We start from the raw sequence: 13,234 nt of genomic DNA on the forward strand, positions 1-13,234 counted from the left end.
AGGCAGTGAGTTCCATAGCATAGGTGCTGCCATATTAGAAGATGGATTTCTTACCAGTGCAGAACAGGTATTATATGGCACCACTTGTAGCAGCGCCAGTTTCGCAAACTGAAGCGGTTGAGTGAGCGTACGACGAACTCACAGCTAAACTGATCCCAAGTTGTTAAGGGCTTTGCATGCTAACAGCAACACCTTGAATGGGGCCTGATAGCAAATCAGCAAGTGTTGTGCCTAAGAGACATCCCCCACACAAATACCACCCCCCCAGTTTTGCTTCTTTTGCATGCATGCATGCATGCATTCAGTCACATGGCACTCTCACTCTTCCTACACTGCAAAACGACCGTGTGCCCTTGATGCTTCCGTTGAAATTCCTGCATTGCAACGGGGTTGGACTAGATGACCCTGGGGGGTCCCTTCCTAATCAACAAAGGAGAAACAGTAGCTCAATTCTGTAGATGACCTTCGGGGTCCCTTCCAACTCTATAATTCTGAGACGACCGGGTGGCCACCTGCCATGAATGCTTTAGTTGAGATTCCTGCATTGCAGGGGGTTCGACTGGATGACCGCTGGGATCCCTTCCAAGTCTAAAATTCGATGATCCCGTGGGAAAGGATGCCAGGAAGCGAGTGCCTCTCTGACCCATTCTAGCTCTATAGTGGCAGGAGTCCATCGGCGATCCTGGCAAAGGATGAAGGGCAGAGAGAGACGGCGGAGGGAATCGCCTGCGCATGCGCGAGAAGGCCCTTGTTCCCGCATGCGCAGGAAAAGCAGGAGCAAGCGGGCTGTTTTGTGGCGTCATGGCGCGCTCGGCTGAAGAGCTTGTAGGGCAGGTGGTGCTGCCGGGGGACGCCTTGTTCCTGCCGGGCCACGCCGAGGCGGACAGCGAGAGGCTGTGCTTGGCTACCGGAGGCCCTCAGAAAGGGCGACTGGTTTGCGGGCCCGGGCTGAGGCGCGGTGGGGACGGGCTGCTTGTCGCCAAGTGCGGGCTGCTGCGCTACCGCGGCGGCGGAAGTGGCTCCGGGGGAACCTATTGGGTGGACTCTCAGCAGAGGCGGGTAAGGCGGGGCGGGACGACGGAAGTGGCGGACTGGGAAACAGCGCATGCGTGGCAGGGTGGCGGTTGGCGGGCGCCCCGTCGGGGATTCCGCGCCGTTATTTCACAGGGAGGAGGCAGGGAGGCGAGCTTTTTCTGGCCACGTTTTCATTTATTTATTTTGTAGAATGGTTCTCCTTTTTTAAGCAACAACAACAGAGTGGGTTACAAAAGAAAAGAAAAGATGTTTTGTATAGTACTGGAATTTTTAGGTTTTGAAAAATTTAATTAAAAACTGCCTCATCCAGTCGCACTGCAAACAGGATTCCAGACAGTCATTAATGTCTTGAACCGCCCTGAGATCTACGGGTGAAGGACGGTATGCCAAATAAATACATTCCCAATTATTAAGGAAGGTGGGGAGGAGGACTGGTTTCATAACAACCACGTTATTTGTTTCATAAGAATTGTAAAACTGCAATAACAGTCAAAGCGGTTTACCCAAAAAAGGTGCTGTTGTTTTGCACAGCACTGTTTTTTTTATATTAAAAATGTTAACCTCATCCAGTAACACCTCAGGGAGGAGATCTGTATAATCTTGATACCCCACAACTTGGAGCATAACTTCTTTGAACCCCTTTTCAGCTAGAACAGATATTAAGCACTTTCTGGAAGCGGTTTTCTGTATGAACCCACTTTGGCTACAGTGTCCTTTGATTCATGTCAGAGCAGCCCAAGAGAGTGGGAAACCAAGCATTTTGCTGTGTTTTTATTTACTCATGATGTTAGTCACTATGTATAATAAACACGATTTTAGCGATTCACTGTACTCTCTCAAGATGCAGAGTGAAATTGGATGAAGTGTAGTATGAACCTTTTAAGAATACCCTATACTTCATCTCCATATACCTTATGACAACACTGTAAAGTCTTATGCCCAAATTTTGTATGTGTATATGTGGGCAGAATGGTTTGGATCACATGCTGCACCAAGGTAAACCATAGTTTAGCACAAACATACGGGCTCCTGCAGAGAACAGTGTGTCCACATTGCCCATTCTTGGTCATTCTGCTGCTACGCTAAGTGGATTGTGATGATGGATTGTGTTTGAGGAGCATACTGTGTAATATTGACATTCTTGCTTGTTTTAAAGGCTAAAGCAATCTGCATATTTAAAATTACTTTCCTCCCTTGCTCCCAAATTCTTTTCATGACTAGTATGTTCCAGTCAAGGGAGACCATGTGATTGGCATAGTGACCACCAAAGCTGGGGACATATTCAAAGTGGATGTTGGGGGAAGTGAGCAAGCTTCTCTATCCTACTTGGCATTTGAAGGCGCAACCAAAAGAAACAGGCCAAACGTGCAGGTGAGGAGTCTGAACATGACTGACAGCATTGATTCCCTAAAGCTACATTCTATACACAATTTCGTGAGAGCCTCGTTGAGTTCAGTGTGATTTACTGCAACAGACAGGATTATGTTGTTAAGCTTGTGCTAATTATTCACAATGGTAATATTGAGTCAATACCTCTCCTTTAGTCACAGTGTTTTATCAGTACATCTCTTGTGTGAACATGTTGAAGGAGATCACGTACACCATGAGCAAAGAGTTTAAATTCCTTTGCATGTTGCTCCTCCATCTGTCAATTTATGACAAGAGCTCCTGATCTTTGGAATATGCATGTGGTAGCAAATTACTCATTGTCATGCTTAGATAACCAAGAATAGTAGGAAGAGGCTTTGCCTGTTTGGGTTCCTTTTAAAATCAGTGTTGGACAGTTAAGAGTCTGATGTTGCATCTTCCTTTTACCGCTGGACTATTGACACTTAAGCTCGGATGTCGTTTGTTGTTAGACAATATTTTATGTCAGTTGACCGACGTGCCAATACTACATCTCACAGACTTTTGTTGCCCTGTTTAATGAGAACAGCAAGCAACTACATCCCTGGTAAAATGATTTCTTTAAAAAAAAACTTCATTTATAATGTAACATACCCTCCCACATTTCAGATGAATATAGAAACATTCTTGTGTGGCGAAGCTAACTGGATATAAATGTATAAAAGTTGAACACGATACCTTTCATAAGAGTTACACATTCAGAACCATTTCATCTATTTATGTATTTTTTTTCCTTAGGTGGGAGACCTTATTTATGGACAGTTCATTGTTGCCAATAAAGATATGGAACCTGAGATGGTCTGTATTGACAGCAGTGGCCGAGCAAATGGAATGGGAATCATTGGACAAGATGGTTTCTTATTCAAGGTGTCATTAGGCCTAATAAGAAAGTAAGTGTGACAGATTTCTAATCAAGTATTTTGAGCTTGGAAGTTCTAGCTTAGATTGCAAAAGCAAATTACATGCTTGGCAGTGCAACTGTTATATGTGAACTAGGATTAATATCACTTTGGCATTTTAATTGCATGCCAAAATTGATGTAACTAAAAAAAAAAGATGTAATAACTGAAGACTACTAATCAATACAGACTTCTGTATTGGTCCTGTACTCTTCCAGGTCTTTAGTGCTTTAGATGTGAGAGGTTATGTTTTTCTTGAAGATTCTTTGCATATACAAAACTAAAATGTTTGGGAAGAAAGCCAAGGAAGAACTTTTCTCCCTGGCATGTTTTTGTTGCACAAATAATACGTTAATTTATCAGTCAGTCATGCAGTTTCTCACTCTGCCCCTAGCCCTCTTGACCAGCAATCTAAAGAGTGACAGTCCCATGAAAATGTTTTATACCACCTCATCTTAGTGAGATATAACCTGATAATGGGCATCTCCCAAGTCCCAAAATGAAGGGGCCTGTGAAATTGCAGGTTACTTTTTCAGCAAAATCCTTTTTTTAAAAAACCATCCCAACACTTGCTCTGATTTGGGTAGGTCTTAAAGAAAAAAATGTAGCTTTGTAAGAATTGAGGTCTTAATCTTGAAGTATGAACAGTTTACCAGAGCCATATATTGACTTTTCTTCCCTTCACATTTTATTTTGATTGCAGACTCTTAGCTCCAGAGTGTGAAATAATCCAAGATTTGGGACAACTTTATCCATTTGAACTGGTTTTAGGAATGAATGGGAGAATTTGGGTGAAAGCCAAAACAATTCAACAGACTTTAATTGTGGCAAATGTCTTAGAAGCCTGTGAACACATGACTGCAGAACAGAGGAAACAAGCCGTTTCCAAGTTGTTAGACAGCTGATGGGAAGGAATTTTATATAGATATTCTTATGTGGAAATGATGACCCAGAAATGCATTTTTAAATATTTTTTATATTTAAGGCAATAAATGTTACAGTTCAAATACTTTTATTTTTTTTATTCTGCATTTTTTGCTCTTGAGTTTGTTTTGTGACAAATTATGTCGGCTTGTTATTCCTGGTGGCAGACTGTGACTTGTAGTGCACTTTTTGTAAAAGTATGCATACTTCAGACTTTTATAACTAAGTCATTGGTATTTGCAAAACAAAGGGAGCCTCCCTTTGGTCTGTTATTTTTATTCTCATTGTATTTTTAGTGACTTGCATCTTGATTAAGTTGTGAATTCAGTGGGGTTTTACACCCATGTGAATGGTCATAGACTTGCAATTACTTTTTGCCAGCTTTACTTGATGAAGCTGTGAAAAATAAAGAAAAAGGTTTGTATCAATGAAAGAAGTGGCTTATGCCTTGGTCGCTTGTTTCCAGAAAGAACTGATTTTGTTGCACTTTCCATGAGAAATGTGTGTGTTTATTAAATTTTATATACTAGGGGTGGCCAACTCCCAAGAGACTGCAATCTACTCACAGAGTTAAAAGCTGGCAGTGATCTACCCCCTTTTGGGGGGTTTAGGTTGAAGTTATTGAGCTTTTGCTTCTTCTTTTTTTGCTTCTTTTTTTAAAGGAGGAAGGCCCATTTTAGGGGGGTTCAGGTCAAAGATGTTGGGGGTTTTTTCAGGGAGGAGATAAATTGTTGAGCTTTTTTTAGGGGAGCCGCAGTTCAGCTTCTTTGGGGTAGCCAATGATCTACTAGTAGATCACAGTCTTTCTGTTGGACATGCCTTTTATATGCTGTTTGATTGCAGGAAAAGCCTTCAAAGCATTTACAAAAAAGATAAAACAATATGATTATCACTAAAAAAAAATACAACCATAATTTAAAACATATAGAAAGTCCAAACCACAATAGACTAGACTAAAACAAATTAAAACTTATTAAAACTTTATAAACATTTGGGTAGGCTTATGTAAATAAGAATGTATTTAGCATGCATGGAGAAGAATACAATGAAATTGCCTGCCAGCTATCAGATGTTGAAGTTGGCTCCCATAATTGTTTCTTATAGTGTTGTAAGAACTATTCAACTTCCTCTTGAAACAAAAATATATTACTACCTTCTGAAGTGCACAATCTTGCTGATGCCTTTTTTGCTGGATTGTCCTGCATCAGAAGGCTGGGTCTGCGCATTTTAAATTTCAGTTCACATAGGAAAAGCACTGTGCTTTTTCCTTTAGAGGAATTGGAGTCTCACTTAAAATACTTCATTGGAGGAGAGGGATTCTCAAGCATTTGTGATGGCTCTCCCCACCCCCCATTTCTTCCAATCTGTCTCCACCCCTTTACAGTGCTATTTTCAGCTTTTCTGTGCTGTACTAGGTTGTAATTGATACACGATCAGGGCTTTTTTTCAGCCTTAACTCGCAGGAACTCAGTTCCGGCGCCTCTCAGGTGGGTGCCAGTGCCATTATAAGAGAACAAGGGAGTCGTTCATGGTGAGTTCTGGCACCTCTTTTTCTAGAAAAATAGCACTGGATATGGTCTGTGCGAAGAACTAGATTTAATCTCAAGGACTTTATATGAAGTAACCAGGACCCTGCGATCATCTGAGGCCCTTCGTCACGTGCCTCCTCAGCAAGTAGTCTGGAGGGTGGCAACACGATAACGGGCCTTTTTTGTGGTGGCTCTCCATTTGTGGAATGCTTTCCCTTGAGAGGCTTGCCCAGTGCCTTCATTACAGGCAAAAACATTACTCTCACATTAGTTATTTGGTTGATTAGACTATGACTTTTTAAATGTGTTAGGGGTTGTTACGGTCCTTTTATTTATGTATTTTGTGTTTTTATGTTTTGAATTGCCTTGTGATCTTTGAAGGACAGTGTATAAATTTAATGAATAATGCCTTTGCAGCTCCTTACCCCTTGCCCCAGTAAAATTAGGTAGTCAGTTACTAGATAGGGGTGTGTGTGTCAAACTCAGATTTGCTGCTGTGCAATGGGTTTAACAGCCCTGAATTAGAACTTGGGTATCCATGCATGTTGCTGCTACTTGTACCTTCTCTCTCTCTCTATCTTTTAAACCCATACTTTATTGAAATTCATAGATAACAAAAACAATCTTAAACGAACAAAAAAAGACAATCTTGTGTAAGTAATCTTATATAAATTTACAAATATAAATTCAGTCTTATAGTCTCTCACTCTGCCTTCTTAGAAAAGTATATTGACTTCCCATCATCTCCCGATGTATTTAACATTTCTAATATCGAATGTACTTACAATTATTACCTTAATCTTTCTATATTTTCTAATACTTTCTTACAACATATCGTACCAGTTTTCCTTATTTCTTTGTAGTTAATTTACACAGGGGTAAATTGAAATGCTTTCATAGATGCCATACTGCTATTGTGTTTTTGTAAATACGGTATCAAACATATCCCATTTTTGAATAAATAACTGTTTTGTATTACCTCTCAGCCTGTTAGTCAGTTGTGCCATTTCTCCATATTCTAGTAATTTATTTTGCCATTCCAATAGGGTTAGAACCTTTTCCCCTTTCCAGTTCATTGCAATTAACATTCGGACGGCGGCCATTGCATATAAGAAAATTTCTTTTACATTTTTCGGTATATCTCTACCTAGAATTCCAAGCAGGAAAGCTTCTGGATTTTTAAAAGAATGTTAATTTAAATATCTTTTTCATCTCACCGTAAATGAGATTCCAAAACTCTTTAATTTTCCTGCATGTCCACCACATACAGGTATGATACATATTTCCTTCACTTTTCCCACACCACCAGCATATGTTCGAAACATTTTTTTACATCTTCAAAAGCTATGATGGAGTAAGATATCATCTAAACTGCATCTTCATTAGGTTTTCTTTGATGGTATAGCATGCTGTAAAATTCATATTTGTTTTCCAAAGAGTTTCCCACTCACTCATCGGAATGGTATGTCCGATGTCCTGTGCCCATTTAATCATCCCTCCCTTCACCTCCTCCTCCTTGACTTCCCAGTTAAGGAGGAGTCGGTACATATTTGAAATTATCTTAGTTTTATTATTTAATAATTTTCTTTCCAATTTAGAGGGCTCAGTGGTGAAACTTTTTTTTTTCTTGTTTAAATGTCTCAAAGAGTTGATGATACTCTAGCTACTTGTACCTTTTCTGATTTGATAGGCTCTGTCTAGGATATGTATGCCTATTGGAAATGCCTTTGGGGTTCTTAGAAATCCCATTTGTGCTGTTCATGTTAAACCTTTGAGCTTCATGTGAATTACTTGAAGTGGAAGTATGTCAACAGATAAGACTTGCCTTGCTAGATCCAATCAAAAGACCCATCTAATGCATCCTGCTGTCTTGCTGGCCAGCCAGATGTCCTCTGGGAAACATACAAGGTAGGCTAGAAGGAAATGCTCTTCTCTTGTTTTGCCCCAATGTCTGGTTTGCTGGTTACAAACATCCAAAACTGATCTGAAGGGGAGGCTGTTTTCCTTGCCTTACTCCTTGCTTAACAATTTTGAAGCTGATCTTTAATATAACCAATAATACATGTAAGGTATCTAAATACTATAGTCTATAATTTAACAATCATATTTCTCTAGAAAGTTGCCTGATTGCATCTCCACCGAAACGTAAGTCTATATTATCAACTGACAGCACCAGAATTTAAAGAATCTGTGACAGGGAAGTGGGGAAGAGTGACCAATAAATACTTGGGCCAGCAATAAACACTTTTAAAATGTTGAGTATGATTCTGGCATCCAGTTTAGGCTCTACCCAGGTACTGCCTGAAATGCTTTAGAGACCTGTAAAACTAGTTTGACAGGCCCCTAGTTTGACAGGGGCTTCAAGTAAATCTAAGGATGGGTAAATATTACAGTACAGTGTGAACATGGATAGGAATGTCCCCTCCAACTGCTTGTCCTATTTTGATGGCTGGCTTTCAGGTTACTCAGCCTATTGTAGACCAGTTGCTTGGAGTTTCGTGGCCATCCATGTGTTGAGTTGACGCTTGACCATCCTGGCTCCTAAAAGCAGCCAGAGGAAGCTTGGCTAGAGGAAGTGGTGGTTGTGAACACCTCCCTTGATGATGCTGTTCTATGGTTTTGTTCAGCGAGAAGCAGGGATTAGACTAAGGTTACCAGATGTCCCCGTTTCCCGGGGACAGTCCCCGGATTTACAAATCAGTCCCCATACAAAATCCATTGAAGTTGAAAACTGTCCCCGGATTCATTGGAAAAAATCTGGTAACCTTAGATTAGACTTGCTGACAGAACTTATTTTTAGATTGCACCCTTGTGCCTGTTTTAATTTGCCATCGTTAAGGGGCACGAGAAAGCCATAGCAGCTCAACCCCAGACATTCTTACATATTAGCCTTCTTCAGGCATTGCTCACATAAAGAGGGCAAGTGCGGCGAAAAGGGTCGTGTGGGGTCATGCACTTAGCTCAGTTCTTAGGTGCAGCTTTTATATTGTCATGCACTTCATCAGGCTGCCCTTGGAGACTCTTTGGAAGCTGCAATTGATACAGGATGTAAAAGCCAGGGTGCGGATGGGCACTATTGACTGGGTGCGTTTACACTAGTCCTTAAACCTGCACTGGTTGCCAGCATGCTTCTGAGCCCAATTCAAGGTTCTTCTGTTTTGAAATCACTGACTTGACTCCCAGATGTCTAAAACACCTCCTTCCACAAACGCCTGGTGTTGAAATCTGTTACTATACGTTTTAGAGGTAGATCAATGTACCTTCTAAGACAGGCCTCTTTGAAGGGTAGAGCATATTACACAGTTGGATTGTATTGAGCTGTATGCAACAGGTCCTGGGACTGCATGGTGAAAGGTGTGCTGTAAATGTCTCTAAATAAAACAACAAATGAGTTTTGAAGCGAGGAGCCTGCTCTATTCATGGAGGCTCCTGGCACAATTGGGCAGTTACAAAATGGCACAGCAAGAACAAAGAATTACAATTTTATGCTCTAAAAAGCCAGTGTTGTGTCGTGATTGGAGCACTGGACTAGGAGCTGGGAAACCAAGTTTCGAATCCTTCTTAGCCATGAAACTCTAGGTGGTGACCTTGGGCCAGTCACTGCCTGTCAGCCCAACCTACCTCACAGGGTTGTGGAGATTAAATGAGGAGGGGGAGAACTGTGTATGCTGTTGTGAGCTCCTTAGAGGAAAATGTGGCATGTAAACCCAATAAATAAATAAATACTCCTTGCTTTTTCCTGTTCCGGAAGAATAAAAGTTGACACCTGCATCAACTAAGACTTATGGCAATGTTATTAGTCACACAAAGCAAGTTTGCTGTATGGCACATCGTGATTACTGCTGTAAGGAAAAATAATTCATTTCTCTCTGTTTCTAATTGGTACCTCCGGAGGGCGCGAGGGGTCAGTGCGCAGCCTTTGTGTTGTGGAGACATTCCTGCTGTGGGTGGAGAAGTAGGTAATTAGAGAAATGTTATCTCGTTAAAAATAAGAACCGTGGACACTTAATCTTGGAAACTGTCTACAGATGAAAAACGCCTTCCTATGAAGTCTTAAAAGGTTACCCTCTTGGCCATTGACCAGAAATGGAGAATGCACAAGTTTCGGGGTGGGGAATCAAATGGAGCTGTTCTGAATCTGTTTGGAGATGGTGCACCTCTTGAATCAGGGAGAGATGTAGCTGTGCATCCCTGTTTGTTTCTTTAAAAAAATTTTTTTTCAAATTAAATTTTCAAATTAAAATTTTACAGAGCTTTATCAAAGAAATCATAAAAACAAGATTAAAAATCATAAAAACAAGATTCCAAGGAATCTCCTGGACTTCCACCCGCCTTTATAAATAACTTCCTCTTGCATCTTTTATGATGATCAAAATCTTTTACATCTCCATTGTGTCCAGAATTCACCCTTAAACTACAAGTGATATTCCAGTCCTAATGATTTTAAGTGTTTACAATGGTCTAAGATATGTTAGAAGGATGCAGGTGGCGCTGTGGGTTAAACCACAGAGCCTAGGACTTGCCGATCAGAAGGTTGACGGTTCGAATCCCCGCAACGGGGTGAGCTCCCATTGCTCGGTCCCAGCTTCTGCCAACTTAGCAGTTCGAAAGCACAAAGTGCAAGTAGATAAATAGGTACCGCTCCGGTGGGAAGGTAAGCGGCATTTCCGTGTGCTGCTCTGATTCGCCAGAAGTGGCTTAGTAATGCTGGCCACATGAGCGGGAAGCTGTACGCCGGCTCCCTTGGCCAATAAAGCGAGATGAGCACCGCAGTCCCAGAGTTGGTCACGACTGGACCTAACGGTCAGGGGTCCCTTTACCTTTAAGATATGTTATAAATTTTCCCCATTCCTTATTAAAATTTTGGTCTTCCTAATTTCTGATTCTTCTGGTCATTTTAGCAATTTCAGCATAGTCCATCAACTTCATCTGCCATTATTCTTTGGTAGGAACTTTATCTTCTTTCCATCTCTGGGCCAATAACATCCGTGCAGCCGTGGTCGCATACATAAATGGACTTTTCTGCTCCCAAGGTACCTAGAAGCATCTTCTGGTCTGTCACTTTCAGGAATCTGATGCTGAGCCAGCTGGATCCTTGATCTGACCCAGCAGGGCTCTCCTGGTCATTGTGCTCTTGCTGCATGTGCATGGTGCGACGTACAGTGCAAAGACGGTTGCATTTGTGTGCTCATGCATGCGCAGTGGGAGCTAATGGCGCATGGGTGGTGAATGTAAAGCCCACAGACATTGTGCTGCTTGTCATGTGGCATTTGCTCCATTACTGAGAGGATCCCAGAGATCCTTGGAGCTCTTCTTTTGCAGGGTGCATTTGGCAAAAGCACACCAGAGTTGCCAACTGCCTAGAAAGAGGGAGTGCAGCTGGATGTGAAGCAGCTGGGAGTCAAGCTGCTTCTCACAGCACTCAGTGCATCAGCATGGGTGAGCACAAGTTTCAAGTGGTAGATGGTTTTATTTATGAAATCATAGGATCGTGCAGTTGGCAGGGACACCAATGCAGGAATAATAATAATAATGATATTATAATAATTTATTATTTATACCCCGCCCATCTGGCTGGGCTTCCATCCACTCTGGGCCGCTTTCAACAGAGCATTAAAAACAGAATAAAACTTCAAACACTAAAAACTTCCTTAACAGGGCTGCCTTCAGATGTCTTCTAAAAGTCAAGATGGTTGTTTATTTCTTTGACATCTGATGGGAGGGTGTTCCACAGGGCGGGTGCCACTACCGAGAAGGCCCTCTGCGTGGTTCCCTGTAACTTGGCTTCTCGCAGTGAGGGAACCGCCAGAAGGCCCTCGGCGCTGGACCTCAGCGTCCGGGCAGAAAGATGGGGCTGGAGATGCTCCTTCAGCTATACAGTGGTACCTCGGGTTAAGAACTTAATTCGTTCTGGAGGTCCGTTCTTAACCTGAAACTGTTCTTAACCTGAGGTACCACTTTAGCTAGTGGGGCCTCGTGCTGCCGCTGCACAATTTCTGTTCTCATCCTGAAGCAAAGTTCTTAACCCGAGGTACTTTTTCTGGGTTAGCGGAGTCTGTAACCTGAAGTGTCTGTAACCTGAAGCGTCTGTAACCCGAGGTACAACTGTACTGGGCCGAGGCCGTTTAGGGCATGCGTAGGCAAACTAAGGCCCGGGGGCCGGATCTGGCCCAATCGCCTTCTAAATCTGGTCCACGGACAGTCCCGGAATCAGCATGTTTTTACATGAGTAGAATGTGTCCTGTTATTTAAAATGCATCTCTGGGATATTTCTGGGGCCTGCCTGGTGTTTTTACATGAGTAGAATGTGTGCTTTTATTTAAAATGCATCTCTGGGTTATTTGTGGGGCATAGGAATTTGTTCATTTCCCCCCAAAAAATACAGTCTGGCCCCCCACAAGGTCTGAGGGACAGTGGACCGGCCCTTGCTGAAAAAGTTTGTTGACCCCTGGATTAGGGCTTTAAAGGTCAGCACCAGGGCTTTGAATTGTGCCTGGAAACATACTGGGAGCCAATGTAGGTCTTTCAGGACTGGTGTTATGCGGTCTCGCCGTCCACTCCCAAGTCACCAGTCTAGCTGCCGCATTCTGGATTAGTTGTTGTTTCCGGGTCACCTTCAAAGGTAGCCCCACGTAGAGCGTATTGCAATAGTCCAAGCGGGAGATAACCAGAGCACGCATCACTGTGGCGAGACAGTCTGCGGGCAGGTAGGGCCTCAGTGTTAATGGAGAAATCAGAGGGCTCCCTTGGACAAAAACAAAGACACCAACCAGGATAACTTGGAGCAAAACAGCAGCCTGTAGGCTTGGCCTTTATTGGATACTGTCGCGACAGGTCTTCCACCCGCAACAAGATGAAGCAAAATGGAAGTGCAGAACAAAAGAAGACCCCAACTTTTATTAGTTACTAATTCCCCAAACTACCGTATTTTTTGCTCTATAAGACTCACTTTTTCCCTCCTAAAAAGTAAGGGGAAATGTGTGTGCGAATGGAGGCTGCACAGCTATCCCAGAAGCCAGAACAGCAAGGGGGATTGCTGCTTTCAGTGCACAGCGATCCCTCTTGCTGTTCTGGCTTCTGAGATTCAGAATATATTTTTTCTTGTTTTCCTCCTCCAAAAACTAGGTGCGTCTTGTGGTCCGGTGTGTCTTATAGAGCGAAAAATACGGTACACCCCTAAGACTACATCACAGCTACATCACAACTAGTTGAGGTAACCTGAGTATCTTGTCACCTGGCTGGTTCCTCCTCTCCCCCCTCCCCATGAATACTTTCCAGGTGACAAAGGGGAGTTTGCAGTTTCCTGCCCCAGGGGGAAGAGCTGATCATAGTCCTTTGTTCCAGTCCGTCTTGAATCCACTCCTATATGCAAGTTCGTTGTGACCTTGATGGTCTTCTGTCTAGGGCCATCAGGGTTGGCATAGCAACTGGGCAGGGCCT

The 13,234-nt window shown here is 42.6% G+C and overlaps 1 protein-coding gene across 1 annotated transcript; it reads left to right on the forward strand.

The window, feature by feature from the left end:
- Nucleotides 1-782: 782 nt before the first annotated feature.
- On the forward strand, nucleotides 783-4,693 carry EXOSC3 (exosome component 3). Its single transcript, XM_053388212.1, has 4 exons — nucleotides 783-1,059; nucleotides 2,257-2,406; nucleotides 3,181-3,332; nucleotides 4,045-4,693. Exons 1-4 carry the CDS (start codon nucleotides 802-804, stop codon nucleotides 4,244-4,246), a joined length of 762 nt encoding a protein of 253 aa, XP_053244187.1. The 5' UTR covers nucleotides 783-801; the 3' UTR covers nucleotides 4,247-4,693.
- The last annotated feature ends 8,541 nt before the right edge of the window (nucleotides 4,694-13,234 follow it).

This window comes from Podarcis raffonei, chromosome 5, assembly GCF_027172205.1.
Source record: "Podarcis raffonei isolate rPodRaf1 chromosome 5, rPodRaf1.pri, whole genome shotgun sequence".
Taxonomy (NCBI): domain Eukaryota; kingdom Metazoa; phylum Chordata; class Lepidosauria; order Squamata; family Lacertidae; genus Podarcis; species Podarcis raffonei.